The sequence below is a fragment of the Dermochelys coriacea genome, chromosome 2 (assembly GCF_009764565.3).
Source record: "Dermochelys coriacea isolate rDerCor1 chromosome 2, rDerCor1.pri.v4, whole genome shotgun sequence".
Classification (NCBI taxonomy): Eukaryota; Metazoa; Chordata; order Testudines; family Dermochelyidae; genus Dermochelys; species Dermochelys coriacea.
Window position 1 is genome coordinate 3,578,093 of NC_050069.1, and position 13,060 is coordinate 3,591,152.

Here is a 13,060-nt window from a genome sequence, read left to right on the forward strand (position 1 = left end):
TACATTTGGAGGATTTTATCAGCAGTGATTTTACACTGATTTCTAGATCGCGGATGAAAATATTGACTAGGTTGGGCCTAGTACCGAACCCTGTGGAACCACCCTAGAAACACCTCTGTTTGATTCCCCATTGACAACTACTTCTTAAGATCTGTCAGCCAGTTATTAATCTATTTGAAGTGTACTCAGTTTGCATTGTATAGTGCTAAATTTGAATCAGAATGTTGGGTGGTACTATTCCAAATTACTAACATAAGTCTAAATGTATTATACTTATGCAGTTACCTTGAGCAAACAAGCTTGTAATCTCATCAAAGAAGGAAATCAGGTTTGACAAGACCTATTTTCTGTGAAACCATGTTGACTGGCACTTATTACATTCCAACCTTTTAATTCTGTATCAGTTGAATTACGTATCAGCTTTACCATTATTTTGCCAAAGATTGATGTCTGGCTCCGTGACCTATAGTTACCTGGCTCATCCCCCCCCCATGGCCCTTTTTGAATAGTGACATAAGTTCAACATTCTTCAAGACTTCTGGAATTTCTTTGGTATTCCAAATGACTTGGTTGGCTCTCAGCACCAGAAACATGTCAGGTAATACTAGGAGGCAACACCAGAGTTGCCCACTTCTGGCCTCAGGGGTGAAAGAACAGATTAAAAGAGGAAAAGTGTTCATATACAGCGGAGTATGAAAGCATATATCTGAATCATCGACCTAGAAGTAGATCCTGGAACAGCCAACATGAGGCGTCCCTGAGTCTTCAGGTTTAAAAGACTGACTGACTATACTTCTGTTTCAGTATAGAGACCTCTTGCTGACTGCTGCAGGGCACAAGATGGCAAGTAGTGCAATTGGCAGTCCACTTACGCCTATTTTAGGGTCCCTGGAACAAACCAGCTTATACAGAAGAGGAAGATCAAGGGAAGGAGTGTTGTTTAGTGGATAGACGAGATTTGGGGCATTTCTATTATTGGATCTGCCAGAACTTCCTTTCTGAGAGTAATAAGGTCCACAGATCAGGCCCATCCTGGGACAAATGGATCAACCAAAGTAGAAACTGACATACAAAGATTCAGGTTTATCTCATGGGGGAATTCTCCATGCTCTGCAATAAGATAAATTGTTGTGCTTTTTCCTGAAGGTATGTTTAACACAGTTTGTAGTTCAAGACAGTAGAATTGATTCTCCTGGCTTTGGAAGCTCTCTCAACTGTAGGGAATGTCAGAGGGCAAGGCATTCCCCTGCTGCCAGTGACTGACAGGTCTGTTTCTGCTCCATGCTGCATGCAGGTTGAAGTACCTATTGTAACAGATCTGCAGACTTCATTACTTGAATAAAAGAAATTTTCAGGTGAGCACAAAATAGTGTTCTTAGTCATAATGGAAGCAGCACAGCATTGGGAGGAGGTGACCAGCCCTCTGTGGAGAAAGAAGTGCTTCAGGACTATTTAGAAAAGCTGGACAAGCAAAAGTCCATGGGGCTGGATTGGCTGCATCCGAGAGTGCTAAAGGAGTTGGCGGATGTGATTGCAGAGCCATTGGCCATTATCTTTGAAAACTCATGGCAATCGGGGGAAGTCCCAGACAACTGGAAAAAGGCTATTGTAGTGCCCATCTTTAAAAAAGGGAAGAGAGAGGATCCTGGGAACTACAGGCCAGTCAGCCTCACCTCAGTCCCTGGAAAAATCATGGAACAGATCCTCAAGGAATCAATTCTGAAGCATTAGAGGAGAGGAAAGTGATCAGGAACAGTCAGCATGGATTCACCAAGGGCAAGTCATGCCTGACTAATCCAGTTGCCTTCTATGACGAGATAACTGGCTCTGTGGATGAGGGGAAAGCAGTGGACGTGTTGTTCCTTGACTTTAGCAAAGCTTTTGACACGGTCTCCCACAGTATTCTTGCCAGGAAGTTAAAGAAGTATGGGCTGGATGAATGGACTATAAGGTGGATAGGAAGCTGGCTAGATTGTCGGGCTCAATGGGTAGTGATGAATGGCTCCATGTCTAGTTGGCAGCCGGTATCAAGTGGAGTGCCCCAAGGGTCGGTCCTCAGGACGGTTTTGTTCAATATCTTCATAAATGATCTGGAGGATGGTGTGGATTGCACCCTCAGCAAGTTTGCAGATGACATTAAACTGGGAGGAGAGGTAGATACGCTGGAGGGGAGGGATAGGATACAGAGGGCCCTAGACAAATTCGAGGATTGGGCCAAAAGAAATCTGATGAGGCTCAACAAGGACAAGTGCAGAGTCCTGCACTTAGGACGGAAGAATCCCATGCACCGCTACAGACTAGGGACCGAATGGTTCAGCAGCAGTTCTGCAGAAAAGGACCTAGGGGTTACAATGGACGAGAAGCTGGATATGAGTCAACAGTGTGCCCTTGTTGCCAAGAAGGCCAATGGCATTTTGGGCTGTATAAGTAGGGGCATTGGCAGCAGATCGAGGGACGTGATCGTTCCCCTCTATTTGACATTGGTGAGACCTCATCTGGAGTACTGTATCCAGTTTTGGGCCCCACACTACAAGAAGGATGTGGAAAAATTGGAAAATGTCCAGCGGAGGGCAGCAAAAATGATTAGGGGACTGGAACACATGACTTATGAAGAGGGGCTGAGGGAACTGGGATTGTTTAGTCTGCGGAAGAGAAGAATGAGGGGGAATTTGATAGCTGCTTTCAACTACCTGAAAGGGGGTTCCAAAGAGGATGGATCTAGACTGTTCTCAGTGGTAGCAGATGACAGAACAAGGAGTAATGGTCTCAAGTTGCAGTGGTAGAGGCTTAGGCTGGATATTAGGAAAAACGTTTTCACTAGGAGGGTGGTGAAACACTGGAATGCGTTACCTAGGGAGGTGGTGGAATCTCCTTCCTTAGAAATTTTTAAGGTCTGGCTGGGATGATTTAGTTGGGGCTTGGTCCTGCTTTGAGCAGGGGGTTGGACTAGATGACCTCTTGAGGTCGACTTCCAACCCTTATATTCTATGAATATCTTCTTCTGTGTCCATCGTAAACACTGACCAGAACCACTCCTAGGAGCAGGTAGGCCTAATGGTCTGAATAAAGACCTTAGATCCAAATGGCTCCTTGGTTCTTTGGTAATTCTGGCTGAATCATTGACGCAGTGTGTGACCTTGATAATCCAGTTGATCTTGTGCCTTTTTTAACCCAGCTGGAAAATTTGGTTAAGGAACCTCCCTAATAAAACCAGTAGTTACTTTTGAGCTGATTGTTTCCCAGGGAAACAAATCGCATGATACAATAACTTTTATTTTGGATGGCATCAGTGGATGATCTCCACACCCTTGGCAGAGTTGAGTAGCAGAGAGAGATGAAGAGATCTGGGCAAGGGAGAAAAAGAGTTGATGGTTTTTATTGTATTCCTTAGATTTGTTTAAAGCACTTCTGGAAATGTCTAGATATTTGCATATTTGTATAAAAATAGTTTGACCTTTTAAGGAATTGGACAGTTGATGAGGCAGAGCATTCCTGGCACTAGGAGCTGCAGTGGGAAAGGCTCTTGTCTGATTAGAGGTGTATCATGTGATGGGGCAGAGATGAGGGTGGTGATGCATGAATGGGGAGAGGAGAAAAAAGAATGAGGCAAGATGCAGAATTAGCTGGGGGAAGGCCACCGAGGGCTTGAAAACCAGCAGAGTTCTATTCTGTTTAGGGGCTTTATACGGCCCCGGACACCCTAGTGTCTGAGCACCTCAAATCACTAATGGATTTTATCTTCACAGCCCCTCTGGTAGGCCAGGGACAGTTATCCCTGTTTTGAAGACAGGAAGCTGAGGCATAGGGTGGTATAAGTGACTTGCTTAATTTCACCCAGGAAGTCTGTGGCTGAACCAGGAATTGAACCCAGGTCTCCTACGTCCCATTCCAGCGCCCGGATCTAAATCTTCTTTGCTTTGCCTGTCAAATGAGATCTAAGACTGGCAGCATTGTTTTGAGTATGAGGGTCTGGAATCCCATTTCTGTGTGTATCAGGAGGGTGAGCAGCAGCATCCTGGGAGGTATGAAGAGCTGGAGCTCGGGGAGGCCAAAGGCAGAGAAGAGGAAAGCAGAGCTGGGGACTTCTTTCCAAATCCGAATTCATATGACTCTTGAAGAATAACGTCAAACAAGGGCCATGAAACCCTCCTGTGCAGTGCTACCTCCAGCAGAGGGCATACCTACCCGTGGACTCCTGGGGAACAAATTGTTTGTGGGCAGGGTAGCTAGACCCAAGAAGAACCTTATCTGAACCCTTTGATACGCATTGTTATTGGTTTCTCTTGGTCCTAGTCCAAGGATAGTATCTCCTGCTGGCTGTGGGGGGAGAAGCAGCCTGCACAGATGCAGGCTTCCTCTTGGGCACTGACCAGTTGAACCAGTTCTCTCAAACTCTCCAGGAACTAGAGATGTTTCCAAACCAAGCAGTGCAAAGGAATTCCATCTGGAGTCTGTCATGCTTTAGTTTGCTGAGGCAGCTCTCAAAGTGTAGGGGCTCTGATAAGGTGAGAGGATTACCTGCTTCACAGTCCTTGACCAAGGCTCATCTCTATGCCACCCACGGTGGATTCTGTCACATGAGCAAAAGCGGATGTATTCATAATGTGGGGCAGTCAGTGAAAGATCTCAGAGCCCTCTCAGTTAATCTGGCTTTCGCTTAACTGTGACCAGAGCCTTGTAATCTCGTTGGGTTTGTTTTACCACTTTACCTGAAGATTTAGAATGATAGACATTAAGAGATGGGAAAAGATTTTGGATCATCTAGTCCTTCCCGCAGGGACCAGTGCAGGACTCTTCCTTACTCTGATGACATCTAGTGTTTTGTCAAGGCTAGTGTTAAATGCTTCCAAAGGTGAACTGCAGACCAACAGACATGCCGATTTCCTTATCTCTGGGGTGTGGGGGGCCAGGAGGGGGGCTGGAACCTAATCAGTTAAGTAAGTCTAACTTGGGCTCTTTGACTGGAATGCGTTACCTAGGGAGGTGGTAGAATCTCCTTCCTTAGAGGTTTTTAAGGTCAGGCTTGACAAAGCCCTGGCTAGGATGATTTAACTGGGACTTGGTCCTGCTTTGAGCAGGGGGTTGGACTAGATGACCTTCTGGGGTCCCTTCCAACCCTGATATTCTATGATTCTATGATGATACTGTGTATTTTCCTTTTTTGCACACTCTGGGTCTGAGATTGTTGGTAATTCAGTCTCCTTGGGAAACAGCTCTTGTCTTTAACTGTTGGTTTTACCTTCCTCTGCCCATTACTGACCTTTACTTTTAAAACCTGACCTCACCCTATCTCCCCCCCCACTCAGTTTGGTGATTAAGGCACAGTCTATCTTAAAACCATGGTGGGGGTCTACTTACAACATGGCTATCCCCTGACTCAGCTAAAAATGGTCACAAACTGTACTGTAGATTGGAGCTTAATGTTTCCCTGTAACTGGTTAAGGCCTTGGGCAGTCCAGCATCTCAACTCAAGTACAGGGACACAGCTAAGGTCCAGCCGTACTGTAGCTTTAACCATTTACTATCCGCTCCTGTGACTCAGTTATTACTTGTAGCACAGATTGTATCTCACAGTGCTACAACATTCCTTGCTAGACAAAAGAGGCAGCAGCCAGGGTCGCAGCAGTAGAGGGTCTAGCGCTATCTGGGAGGTCTTGTGTGAAGAAAGCCTGCCCTGTCCCTAACACCCCAGTGATGAACGCGACAAAGGAGAGATGGGTGATATGTTTTATTGGACCAACCGACCAACTTCGCTTGGTGAGAGAGAGCCTCACCCATTGTCTCTGGGACCAGCACAACCACAGCACCCCTGTATTACTCCAGTGGTTGACACATTAGTTCTCCAACTATTGGTTCTATAAAAGGATGTAGAACAAGGCTTATGGAAATACTCCCATATCTGACTGCCCTGGATCTTCTGCACAGTGATGTGGCTTGTGAGTCTGCGGGTCCCAGCATACAAAGCTTCACCTTAAATCACCCTTCACTTGAGAAGGATCAGATACACTCTACAGCCCATTTTAAAATCCAGCCACAGTACCTGGATCTAAGTGACTGTGGCGTGAATTCCACAGGTTAACATCACACTGCATAGGGCAGAGTTCCATTCTTAATGTTGATGATTTTGCCTGATCGTATTGATATTTACTTTTAAGCATTTTTCTATTTTTATCCATTTAAATTTTCACTGTTGCACAAAATTGTGGGTTTTAATTAATTTATGGGACGTTTATGGAGAGGTCAGACAATAATTATTTCGTGGCCGCAGAGACGGAGATTCAAAAAGTTAAAGCTTTATAATGGTTGAAACTCAAATTGTCCAACATCACATGTCAAAATATACAAATGAAATCGCCTTAAACCAAACCCCAGCAGGTTCTCAAGCAACATTTTTCCTACTTTGCCTTTCTGTAAATTTCAGTGATTATCGTTGGAAATTGACAGCTTGTGTGTATTCAGTGAAATCAACGTTTACCGGTAAAAATCAAAGCCTTCCCATTTCCTGTCGTTCCTTTTGTTTCATTTTCAGCGTCCTGTCCTTCTAATATTAAGGTGTCTCTGTGTTCTCTTGCTCATAGACGGCTCATAGAAGGAAGAGGGACTGGCCAATTTGATGATGTCCTTGCAAAAGCTGAATATCTCAGTCAAGCCCCCATCTTTCCCTTCTTCCTTCTAACCCAAGTAACACTCCTCTTTGCATTCTCTCATTACATTTAACCTCCCCCCCCGTGACCCCTAATCACCTTCGATTTCTTTCTCTGCAGCTTTTCAGTCTCCACTCTCTCTCTCTTGAGGTCAGGCCATCAAAACTCAATTCTCTTTCAGTCCAGAGCACCTACTGGTATGCAGGGGACCACCCGGTCTGTTAGGGGTGAATTCTGTTTCTGGGTTCCCCTGAAGCAGACATAAGATCTGTGTGTGCAATGCAAGGCATGTTTCCTTTACAAGGCGAAGTACTTGCTCCTGTGCTCTTCAGGACTGTGGGATGGATTTTCAAAGGCACATGGCAGCTAGGCACATAACTCCCACTGAAAGTCAATGAGAGTTAGGCACCTGACTTCCATTTGTGCCTCTGAAAGTGTTTGGCTGTCTCCTCTCTCTGGCTTGATTACACCTACCAGAAATCCCTCTGGATCCCCCCGCCCCAGTGACCCTTGTAGCTGCAGGTGAGTGTGAGGAGACCCCTGTCTAAAAGCTCTTTGTTTTTACAGTTCGCCAGTTCCTTCAGAGTGGCATCAACCCCAGTTTATACAATGAAGATGGCCTCACTGCATTGCATCAGGTAAGCAGCCTTCCCAGGTCCCCACTGGCAAGAGCCCTTTACAGCTACGGAGCCTTCCCCGCAATCTGTGCTTCTGCCGCAGTTCACTTTTTAGTGTCCAGTCCCCCGCACTTCTCCTGTTCAGTACTTGTCTTGCATCCCTCAGTTGCTCTCAGGGCTTCTAACTTAACCTTCACTTCCTCCAGCCACATTGGCTTGGGAGGCTGTGACAACCATGTAGCCTCTACCCCCTCCCCAAAGGCAGTACCTAGCCAGTCCTGTGCTAGTAACTGAGGCAGAAATCTGTCCTGACTCCCCTTCTTTCTCTGTCTCCACCTTCTAGCTAAATGCATCCCTTTGCCAGCTCACTCTTCTCACCTGAGTCCAGGACACTGCTCCCCAATCCCTTACTGTGTGGAGTAGCTGCACCAACCATCAAACACCACCTTTGCCGGAGGGAAGGGCCGAGAAGCAGGGTCAGTATTTTTCTTGGTCACGACAACTTTAAACTGAGTTGAAGCTGCAGGTTCTAGACATGACTCTGGAGGCACCACCTAGTGGTTCCAGTGGGATCGTTCCTATTTTCTTATCCCCCCAATACCCCAACCCCTTGGATCTTTGAAATAAGAGATGCTGGTGCCACAGGCAACATAATCTCTCACTGCAGCTAATAACTGCTTCCGATGGCCTAGATCTGGGCTCTCGAGTCTTTGAAGAAAAGGCAGACCTTGGCCCAGAGTTTTCTCGCGTCTTGGGCTGGAAACACTGGCAAGGGAGGGGCCGAGTGTCAACTGGAAGCTACGAGGTGGTGCTTTTAGCAATCACAGACACGAGTGCAGTTTGAAAATAGATTTTTCTCCCCCAGTGAACATATAGAAATTAGTGCCTGAGTTTATCACTCACAATGGTTCTTGCACTTCAGAGTATTTACAGTCTCTCTGTGATAATAAAATCTCTGGCTCTTCTCAAGCACCTTCCAGTGCTTCTCAAAGTGATCTCTCTCTCATCTTCATGATCCCCCTGTGATCCAGGGAAGTTCTAGTGTTCGGAGTGTGAGTTCTCTGAGCCAGGAACAGTCTGTATTTCATTTCCTTTATAGCCCCAAGCACACGATTGGTGCTTTTATCTATATCTGTCTGTCAAAATAAATGCATTTTACAACTTTGGCACTGAGGTGAAGAGACTTTATTCACTGCATATTAGTTATAGAGTTAGGAATAGAACCCAGGAGTCCTGACTCCTAGTTCTGTGCTTTAGCCACAAGCTGGTCCTTCCCCAGCAAACCTTGTTGTAAAGGTTACAGATGATCTGGTGAATAGCTGTTTTGGACCCATTACAAACTAACATGGAATAACCACTGCCTCTAAAACTCATAATTGCTAACCATCCATATGGTATAATGACCACAAATCATAATCATTGATACCTCCGATAGCCACCAAAAATCTTCACGTTTCTAGTCCAGTCACTGATGGCTCACCTAGCAGCCTTGATTCATCCCCCATATTATGATGCCTGTAACTACAGAGCTACGTAAATAACCAAGCAGTAAAGTGCAATGGGGCATTCATACCTAGAGTGAGCTAATTGAGCAATAACTGTTACAGCAGCAGGCAGGTCCTAGAGGCCGATGACTGGCTCAGAGCAGTTAATGGCCTGAGACACAGCGGAGTCTCCTTGCTTCTCTTATGCGAATTCTCTCCATTACTTCTCTATTCAGATGTCTGCTCTGAGGAAGCAGACTGTGGCCCCTTCTCATCATCTGCCTTCTCTCTCCTTTCACCGTCCTTGCCCGTTGCTGTCTTGTGTACTTTTTCATTAAGCTCAGGGTTAGTGAAACTCTTTCACAGACTTGCCTAGTCAAGGCTTCCACTGACAACTTACCCGGAGACGAGTGGCAGCATTTCAGTGAGCCGGAGCTAGCTGGAGCCACCCTCACTTTTAATAAGTAGAAAGGGCTGGTGGAGGCTGTGCTTTGAAATGCTCCATCTTGAGCTGAGGAAAAGACCCAGGCATCACTGTGGAGGGTACAATAAAAACACTTTCCTCCGTGTGCAACAGCAGTCAAAAAAACAAACAAGACATTAGGATGTGTGAGGAAAGGGATGGTGAGTAATGCTGAGAATATGCTGATGCTGTTCTATAAATCACTGGTAGGACACACTCACTGGCCCTCACTATGCTCAGTGGAGGTCTCTATCCCCAGAAGGACATAGCGGAAATAGAGAAGAGGTTCAGATACAGATGACAAAAATAGAGACCTGGAAAGAGTTCTGTATGAAGAGAGACTGAAAAGAGAGGAAAGGGGGTGAATAAGAGAAGGTAAAACAGAGGTATACAAAATACCACATGCTGTAGAGTAAGGCAGTAGGACAAACAGAAGTGCTTCCTCTCATTACAAGAACAAGGGGACAGTTAATCAAAATGTAAAGTGACACATTTAAAACAAAAAGAAAAGGAGTACTTGTGGCACCTTAGAGACTAACAAATTTATTAGAGCATACTCCTTTTCTTTTTGCGAATACAGACTAACACGGCTGCTACTATGAAACCTGACATTTAAAACAGGTGCTCTTTTTACTCAGTATGTACTACCAATAGCCAGCATTGAGGCAAAGGATTTGCATTAGGGTCAGACAGTTAAATGGGCAGTGAGAACATCTACAATTAGATTAGATAGGATGAAAAAAATTGCAGGGCTATAAACTCCCCTTCCTCAGGGCATGAGCCAACCACTAGCTGATGGGGGGTAAGGAAGAAACTTCCCTTATGGGCAGGTTATTGTGTAATTGTCCACTGTAAATTTTCATCCCTTCCTCTGCAGCAGCTGGTGCAGATCACGGTCACAGATAGGGAGCTGGACTCAGTGAATTACTTGTCTCATTTGACATGGCAGTTCCTAGGTGTGGATAGTCTGATGTGTGTGGTGTGGCATGAGTGTGTTTGCTTTGATTGATTGGCTGCTAAAAGGAACATGGATAAATCCTTAAAAAGAAAAGGAGTACTTGTGGCACCTTAGAGATTACCAAATTTATTTGAGCATAAGCTTTCTTGAGCTACAGCTCACTTCGTCGGATGCATTCAGTGGAAAATAAAGTGGGGAGATTTATATACATAGAGAACATGAAACAATGGGTGTTACCATACACACTAAAAGAAAAGGAGTACTTGTGGCACCTTAAAGACTAACAAATTTATTTGAGCATAAGCTTTCGTGAGCTACAGCTCACTCCACCAAATGCATCTGATGAAGTGAGCTGTAGTTCATGAAAGCTTATGCTCAAATAAATTTGTTAGTCTCTAAGGTGCCGCAAGTACTCCTTTTCTTTTTGTGAATACAGACTAACACGGCTGCTACTCTGAAACCATACACACTGTAACCAGAGTGATCACTTAAGGTGAGCTATTACCAGCAGGAGAGCTGGGGGGGAGGGGAGGGGGGCCACCTTTTGTAGTGATAATCAAGGTGGGCCATTTCCAGCAGTTGACAAGACCGTCTGAGGAACGGTGGGGGTGGGGAATAAACATGGGGAAATAGTTTTACTTTGTGTAATGACCCATCCACTTCCAGTCTCTATTCAAGCCTCAGTTAATTGTATCCAGTTTGCAAATTATTCCATACAGCAGTCTCTTGTTTGACTCCAATGAGACTGCTGAATTGGAATTAATTTGCAAACTGGATACAATTAACTTAGGCTTGAATAGAGACTGGAAGTGGATGGGTCATTACACAAAGTAAAACTATTTATTCCCCCCCACCCCACACTGTTCCTCAGACGTTCTTGTCAACTGCTGGAAATGGCCCACCTTGATTATCACTGCAAAAGGTGGCCGCCCTCCCCTCCCCCCCAGCTCTCCTGCTGGTAATAGCTCACCTTAAGTGATCACTCTGGTTACAGTGTGTATGGTAACACCCATTGTTTCATGTTCTCTATGTATATAAATCTCCCCACAGTATTTTCCACTGAATGCAGCCAATGAAGTGAGCTGTAGCTCACAAAAGCTTATGCTCAAATAAATTTATCTCTAAGGTGCCACAAGTCCTCCTTTCCTTTTTGCGAATACAGACTAACACGGCTGCTACTCTGAAACCTTGGATTAAGGAAAGCACATGCCCTGAAGGAATTAGAGGATTGTAAATGGCCCAGCAATCTAATAGCAATGTAATTAAATAACCCCAGGTCCCAGCAACCATTTCTTGGCAGGGTTGCCACTTCTTAAAATTTGTTTAGACAGACTTGTGTATCCTGATGTTCTGACACCCTCCAGCCAGTGTTGTTGCATCATGACTCTTGATAGATTGACATCAGGACCTGTTAATGGCTCTGCAAGCAAGATACAAGATCATAGTCTCTAAGGTGCCACAAGTACTCCTTTTCTTTTTGCAATCCACCTTGGTGACTCCAGGCTAGAGGCAACCCTATGAGGGCAGAGTGAAGCAGTGCTCTCCCCTCCAGTCCCAGCCATGAAGGGTGGTGATGGGTTAGAGGGGGTTCAGAGAAGAGCCATGCAAATGATTCAAGGATTAGAAAACTTGCCTTATGGCGATGGAAAGAAAGAGCTCGGTCTATTTATCTTAACAGAGAGAAGGTGAAGGGGTGACTTGATCACAGTCTATAAGTACCTACATGGGGAACAGGTATTTTATAATGAGCTCTTCAGTCTAGCAGAGGAAGGTCTAACATGATCCAGTGGCTGGAAGTTGAAGCTAGACACATTCAGATGTGAAATAAGGTGTCAATTTTTAATAACAAGAGTAATTCACTATTGGAAGAGGCTACCAAGGGTTGTGTTGGATTCTCCATCACTGACTGTTTTAAAATCCAGATTGGCTGTTTTCCTAAGAGATCTGCTCTAGGAATGACTTGGGGGCAGGTCTTCAGCCTGTGTTACACAGGGGGTCAGACTAGATGATCACAATGGTCCCTTCTGGCCTTGGACTCTCAGAATGAATGTCGTAGAGTCGAACACCCACATTACACTGCTGTATACACCAGCTAGTTAGTTGCTAATCTCCATGAAATGTCTGCTGCCTCAGGTGTGAAAGCGATAATAGCAAATGAGTTTATTTCACACTAGCTGTTTCTCCCATGGGCTTTTCCTTTGCTTTTCCCCTCTCCCACTCCTTGTAGGATACAAGGTGACAGGGGCTTTGCAGTGCAAACACGTGGTGAGTAATAGCCAGTCGCAGTGGTTGTCTACACTACCACTTTTGTCGGTATCACTTATGTCTCTACAGGGTGTGAAAAAACACCCTCCTGAGCAACGTAAGTTACAGTCGAGTCGCATTTTATGTGGGGGTTAGGTTCTAAAGTCAGCGCGTAAGGTGAAAATCATGTATAGTTAGAATTACCCTTGAAAATCCCTTAAATCGCCCATAAAGTACAGTATACTGTACATGGTTTTGTGTATACAGCCCTGTACAGTAATATGTATAATGTATACAGTAATGTACAATATATAATAAAGAGAACATATGCAAAATATAATTTTACAGTGTTGTACTTTTAATTACAGGGGGGTAATTACAGGGGGTCGTCAGGGCTTGATGTCGATCCAGGAGACAGAGGTGACGGAGAGCGAGTCGTAGATGAAGTGGTTGGCTCCGGTTCAGCTCGAGAAGTTGATTGCATAGGCTCATCTGCTGCTGGTTGTTTCACCTTGAAAAACATGGTGATCGGCAACTATCGCTGTTGTCTCTTGAGCTGCTCAAACACTTCTTGATGCGGTCTCAAATCGTCCATAATACATCATGTGATTTTGAGGCTTCGTTCCATAGAGGGATTGTATTCAGAAATT

The 13,060-nt window shown here is 45.0% G+C and overlaps 1 protein-coding gene across 10 annotated transcripts in view; it reads left to right on the plus strand.

Annotated features, from left to right (window-relative positions):
• Positions 1-13,060, plus strand: part of PPP1R16A (protein phosphatase 1 regulatory subunit 16A) — an 80,462-nt gene that overhangs the window by 48,622 nt on the left and 18,780 nt on the right. For 7 of the 10 annotated variants that reach the window (XM_043509885.1, XM_038391778.2, XM_038391780.2 and 4 more), the window contains one exon: positions 7,212-7,282. In XM_043509885.1, coding sequence (XP_043365820.1) covers positions 7,212-7,282 — 71 coding nt within the window. Of the gene's footprint in view, positions 1-6,558; positions 6,682-6,764; positions 6,872-7,211; positions 7,283-7,604; positions 7,738-13,060 lie in introns of those variants that run through there. The other 3 variants (XM_043509887.1, XM_043509888.1, XM_038391781.2) reach the window with 3 other exon arrangements.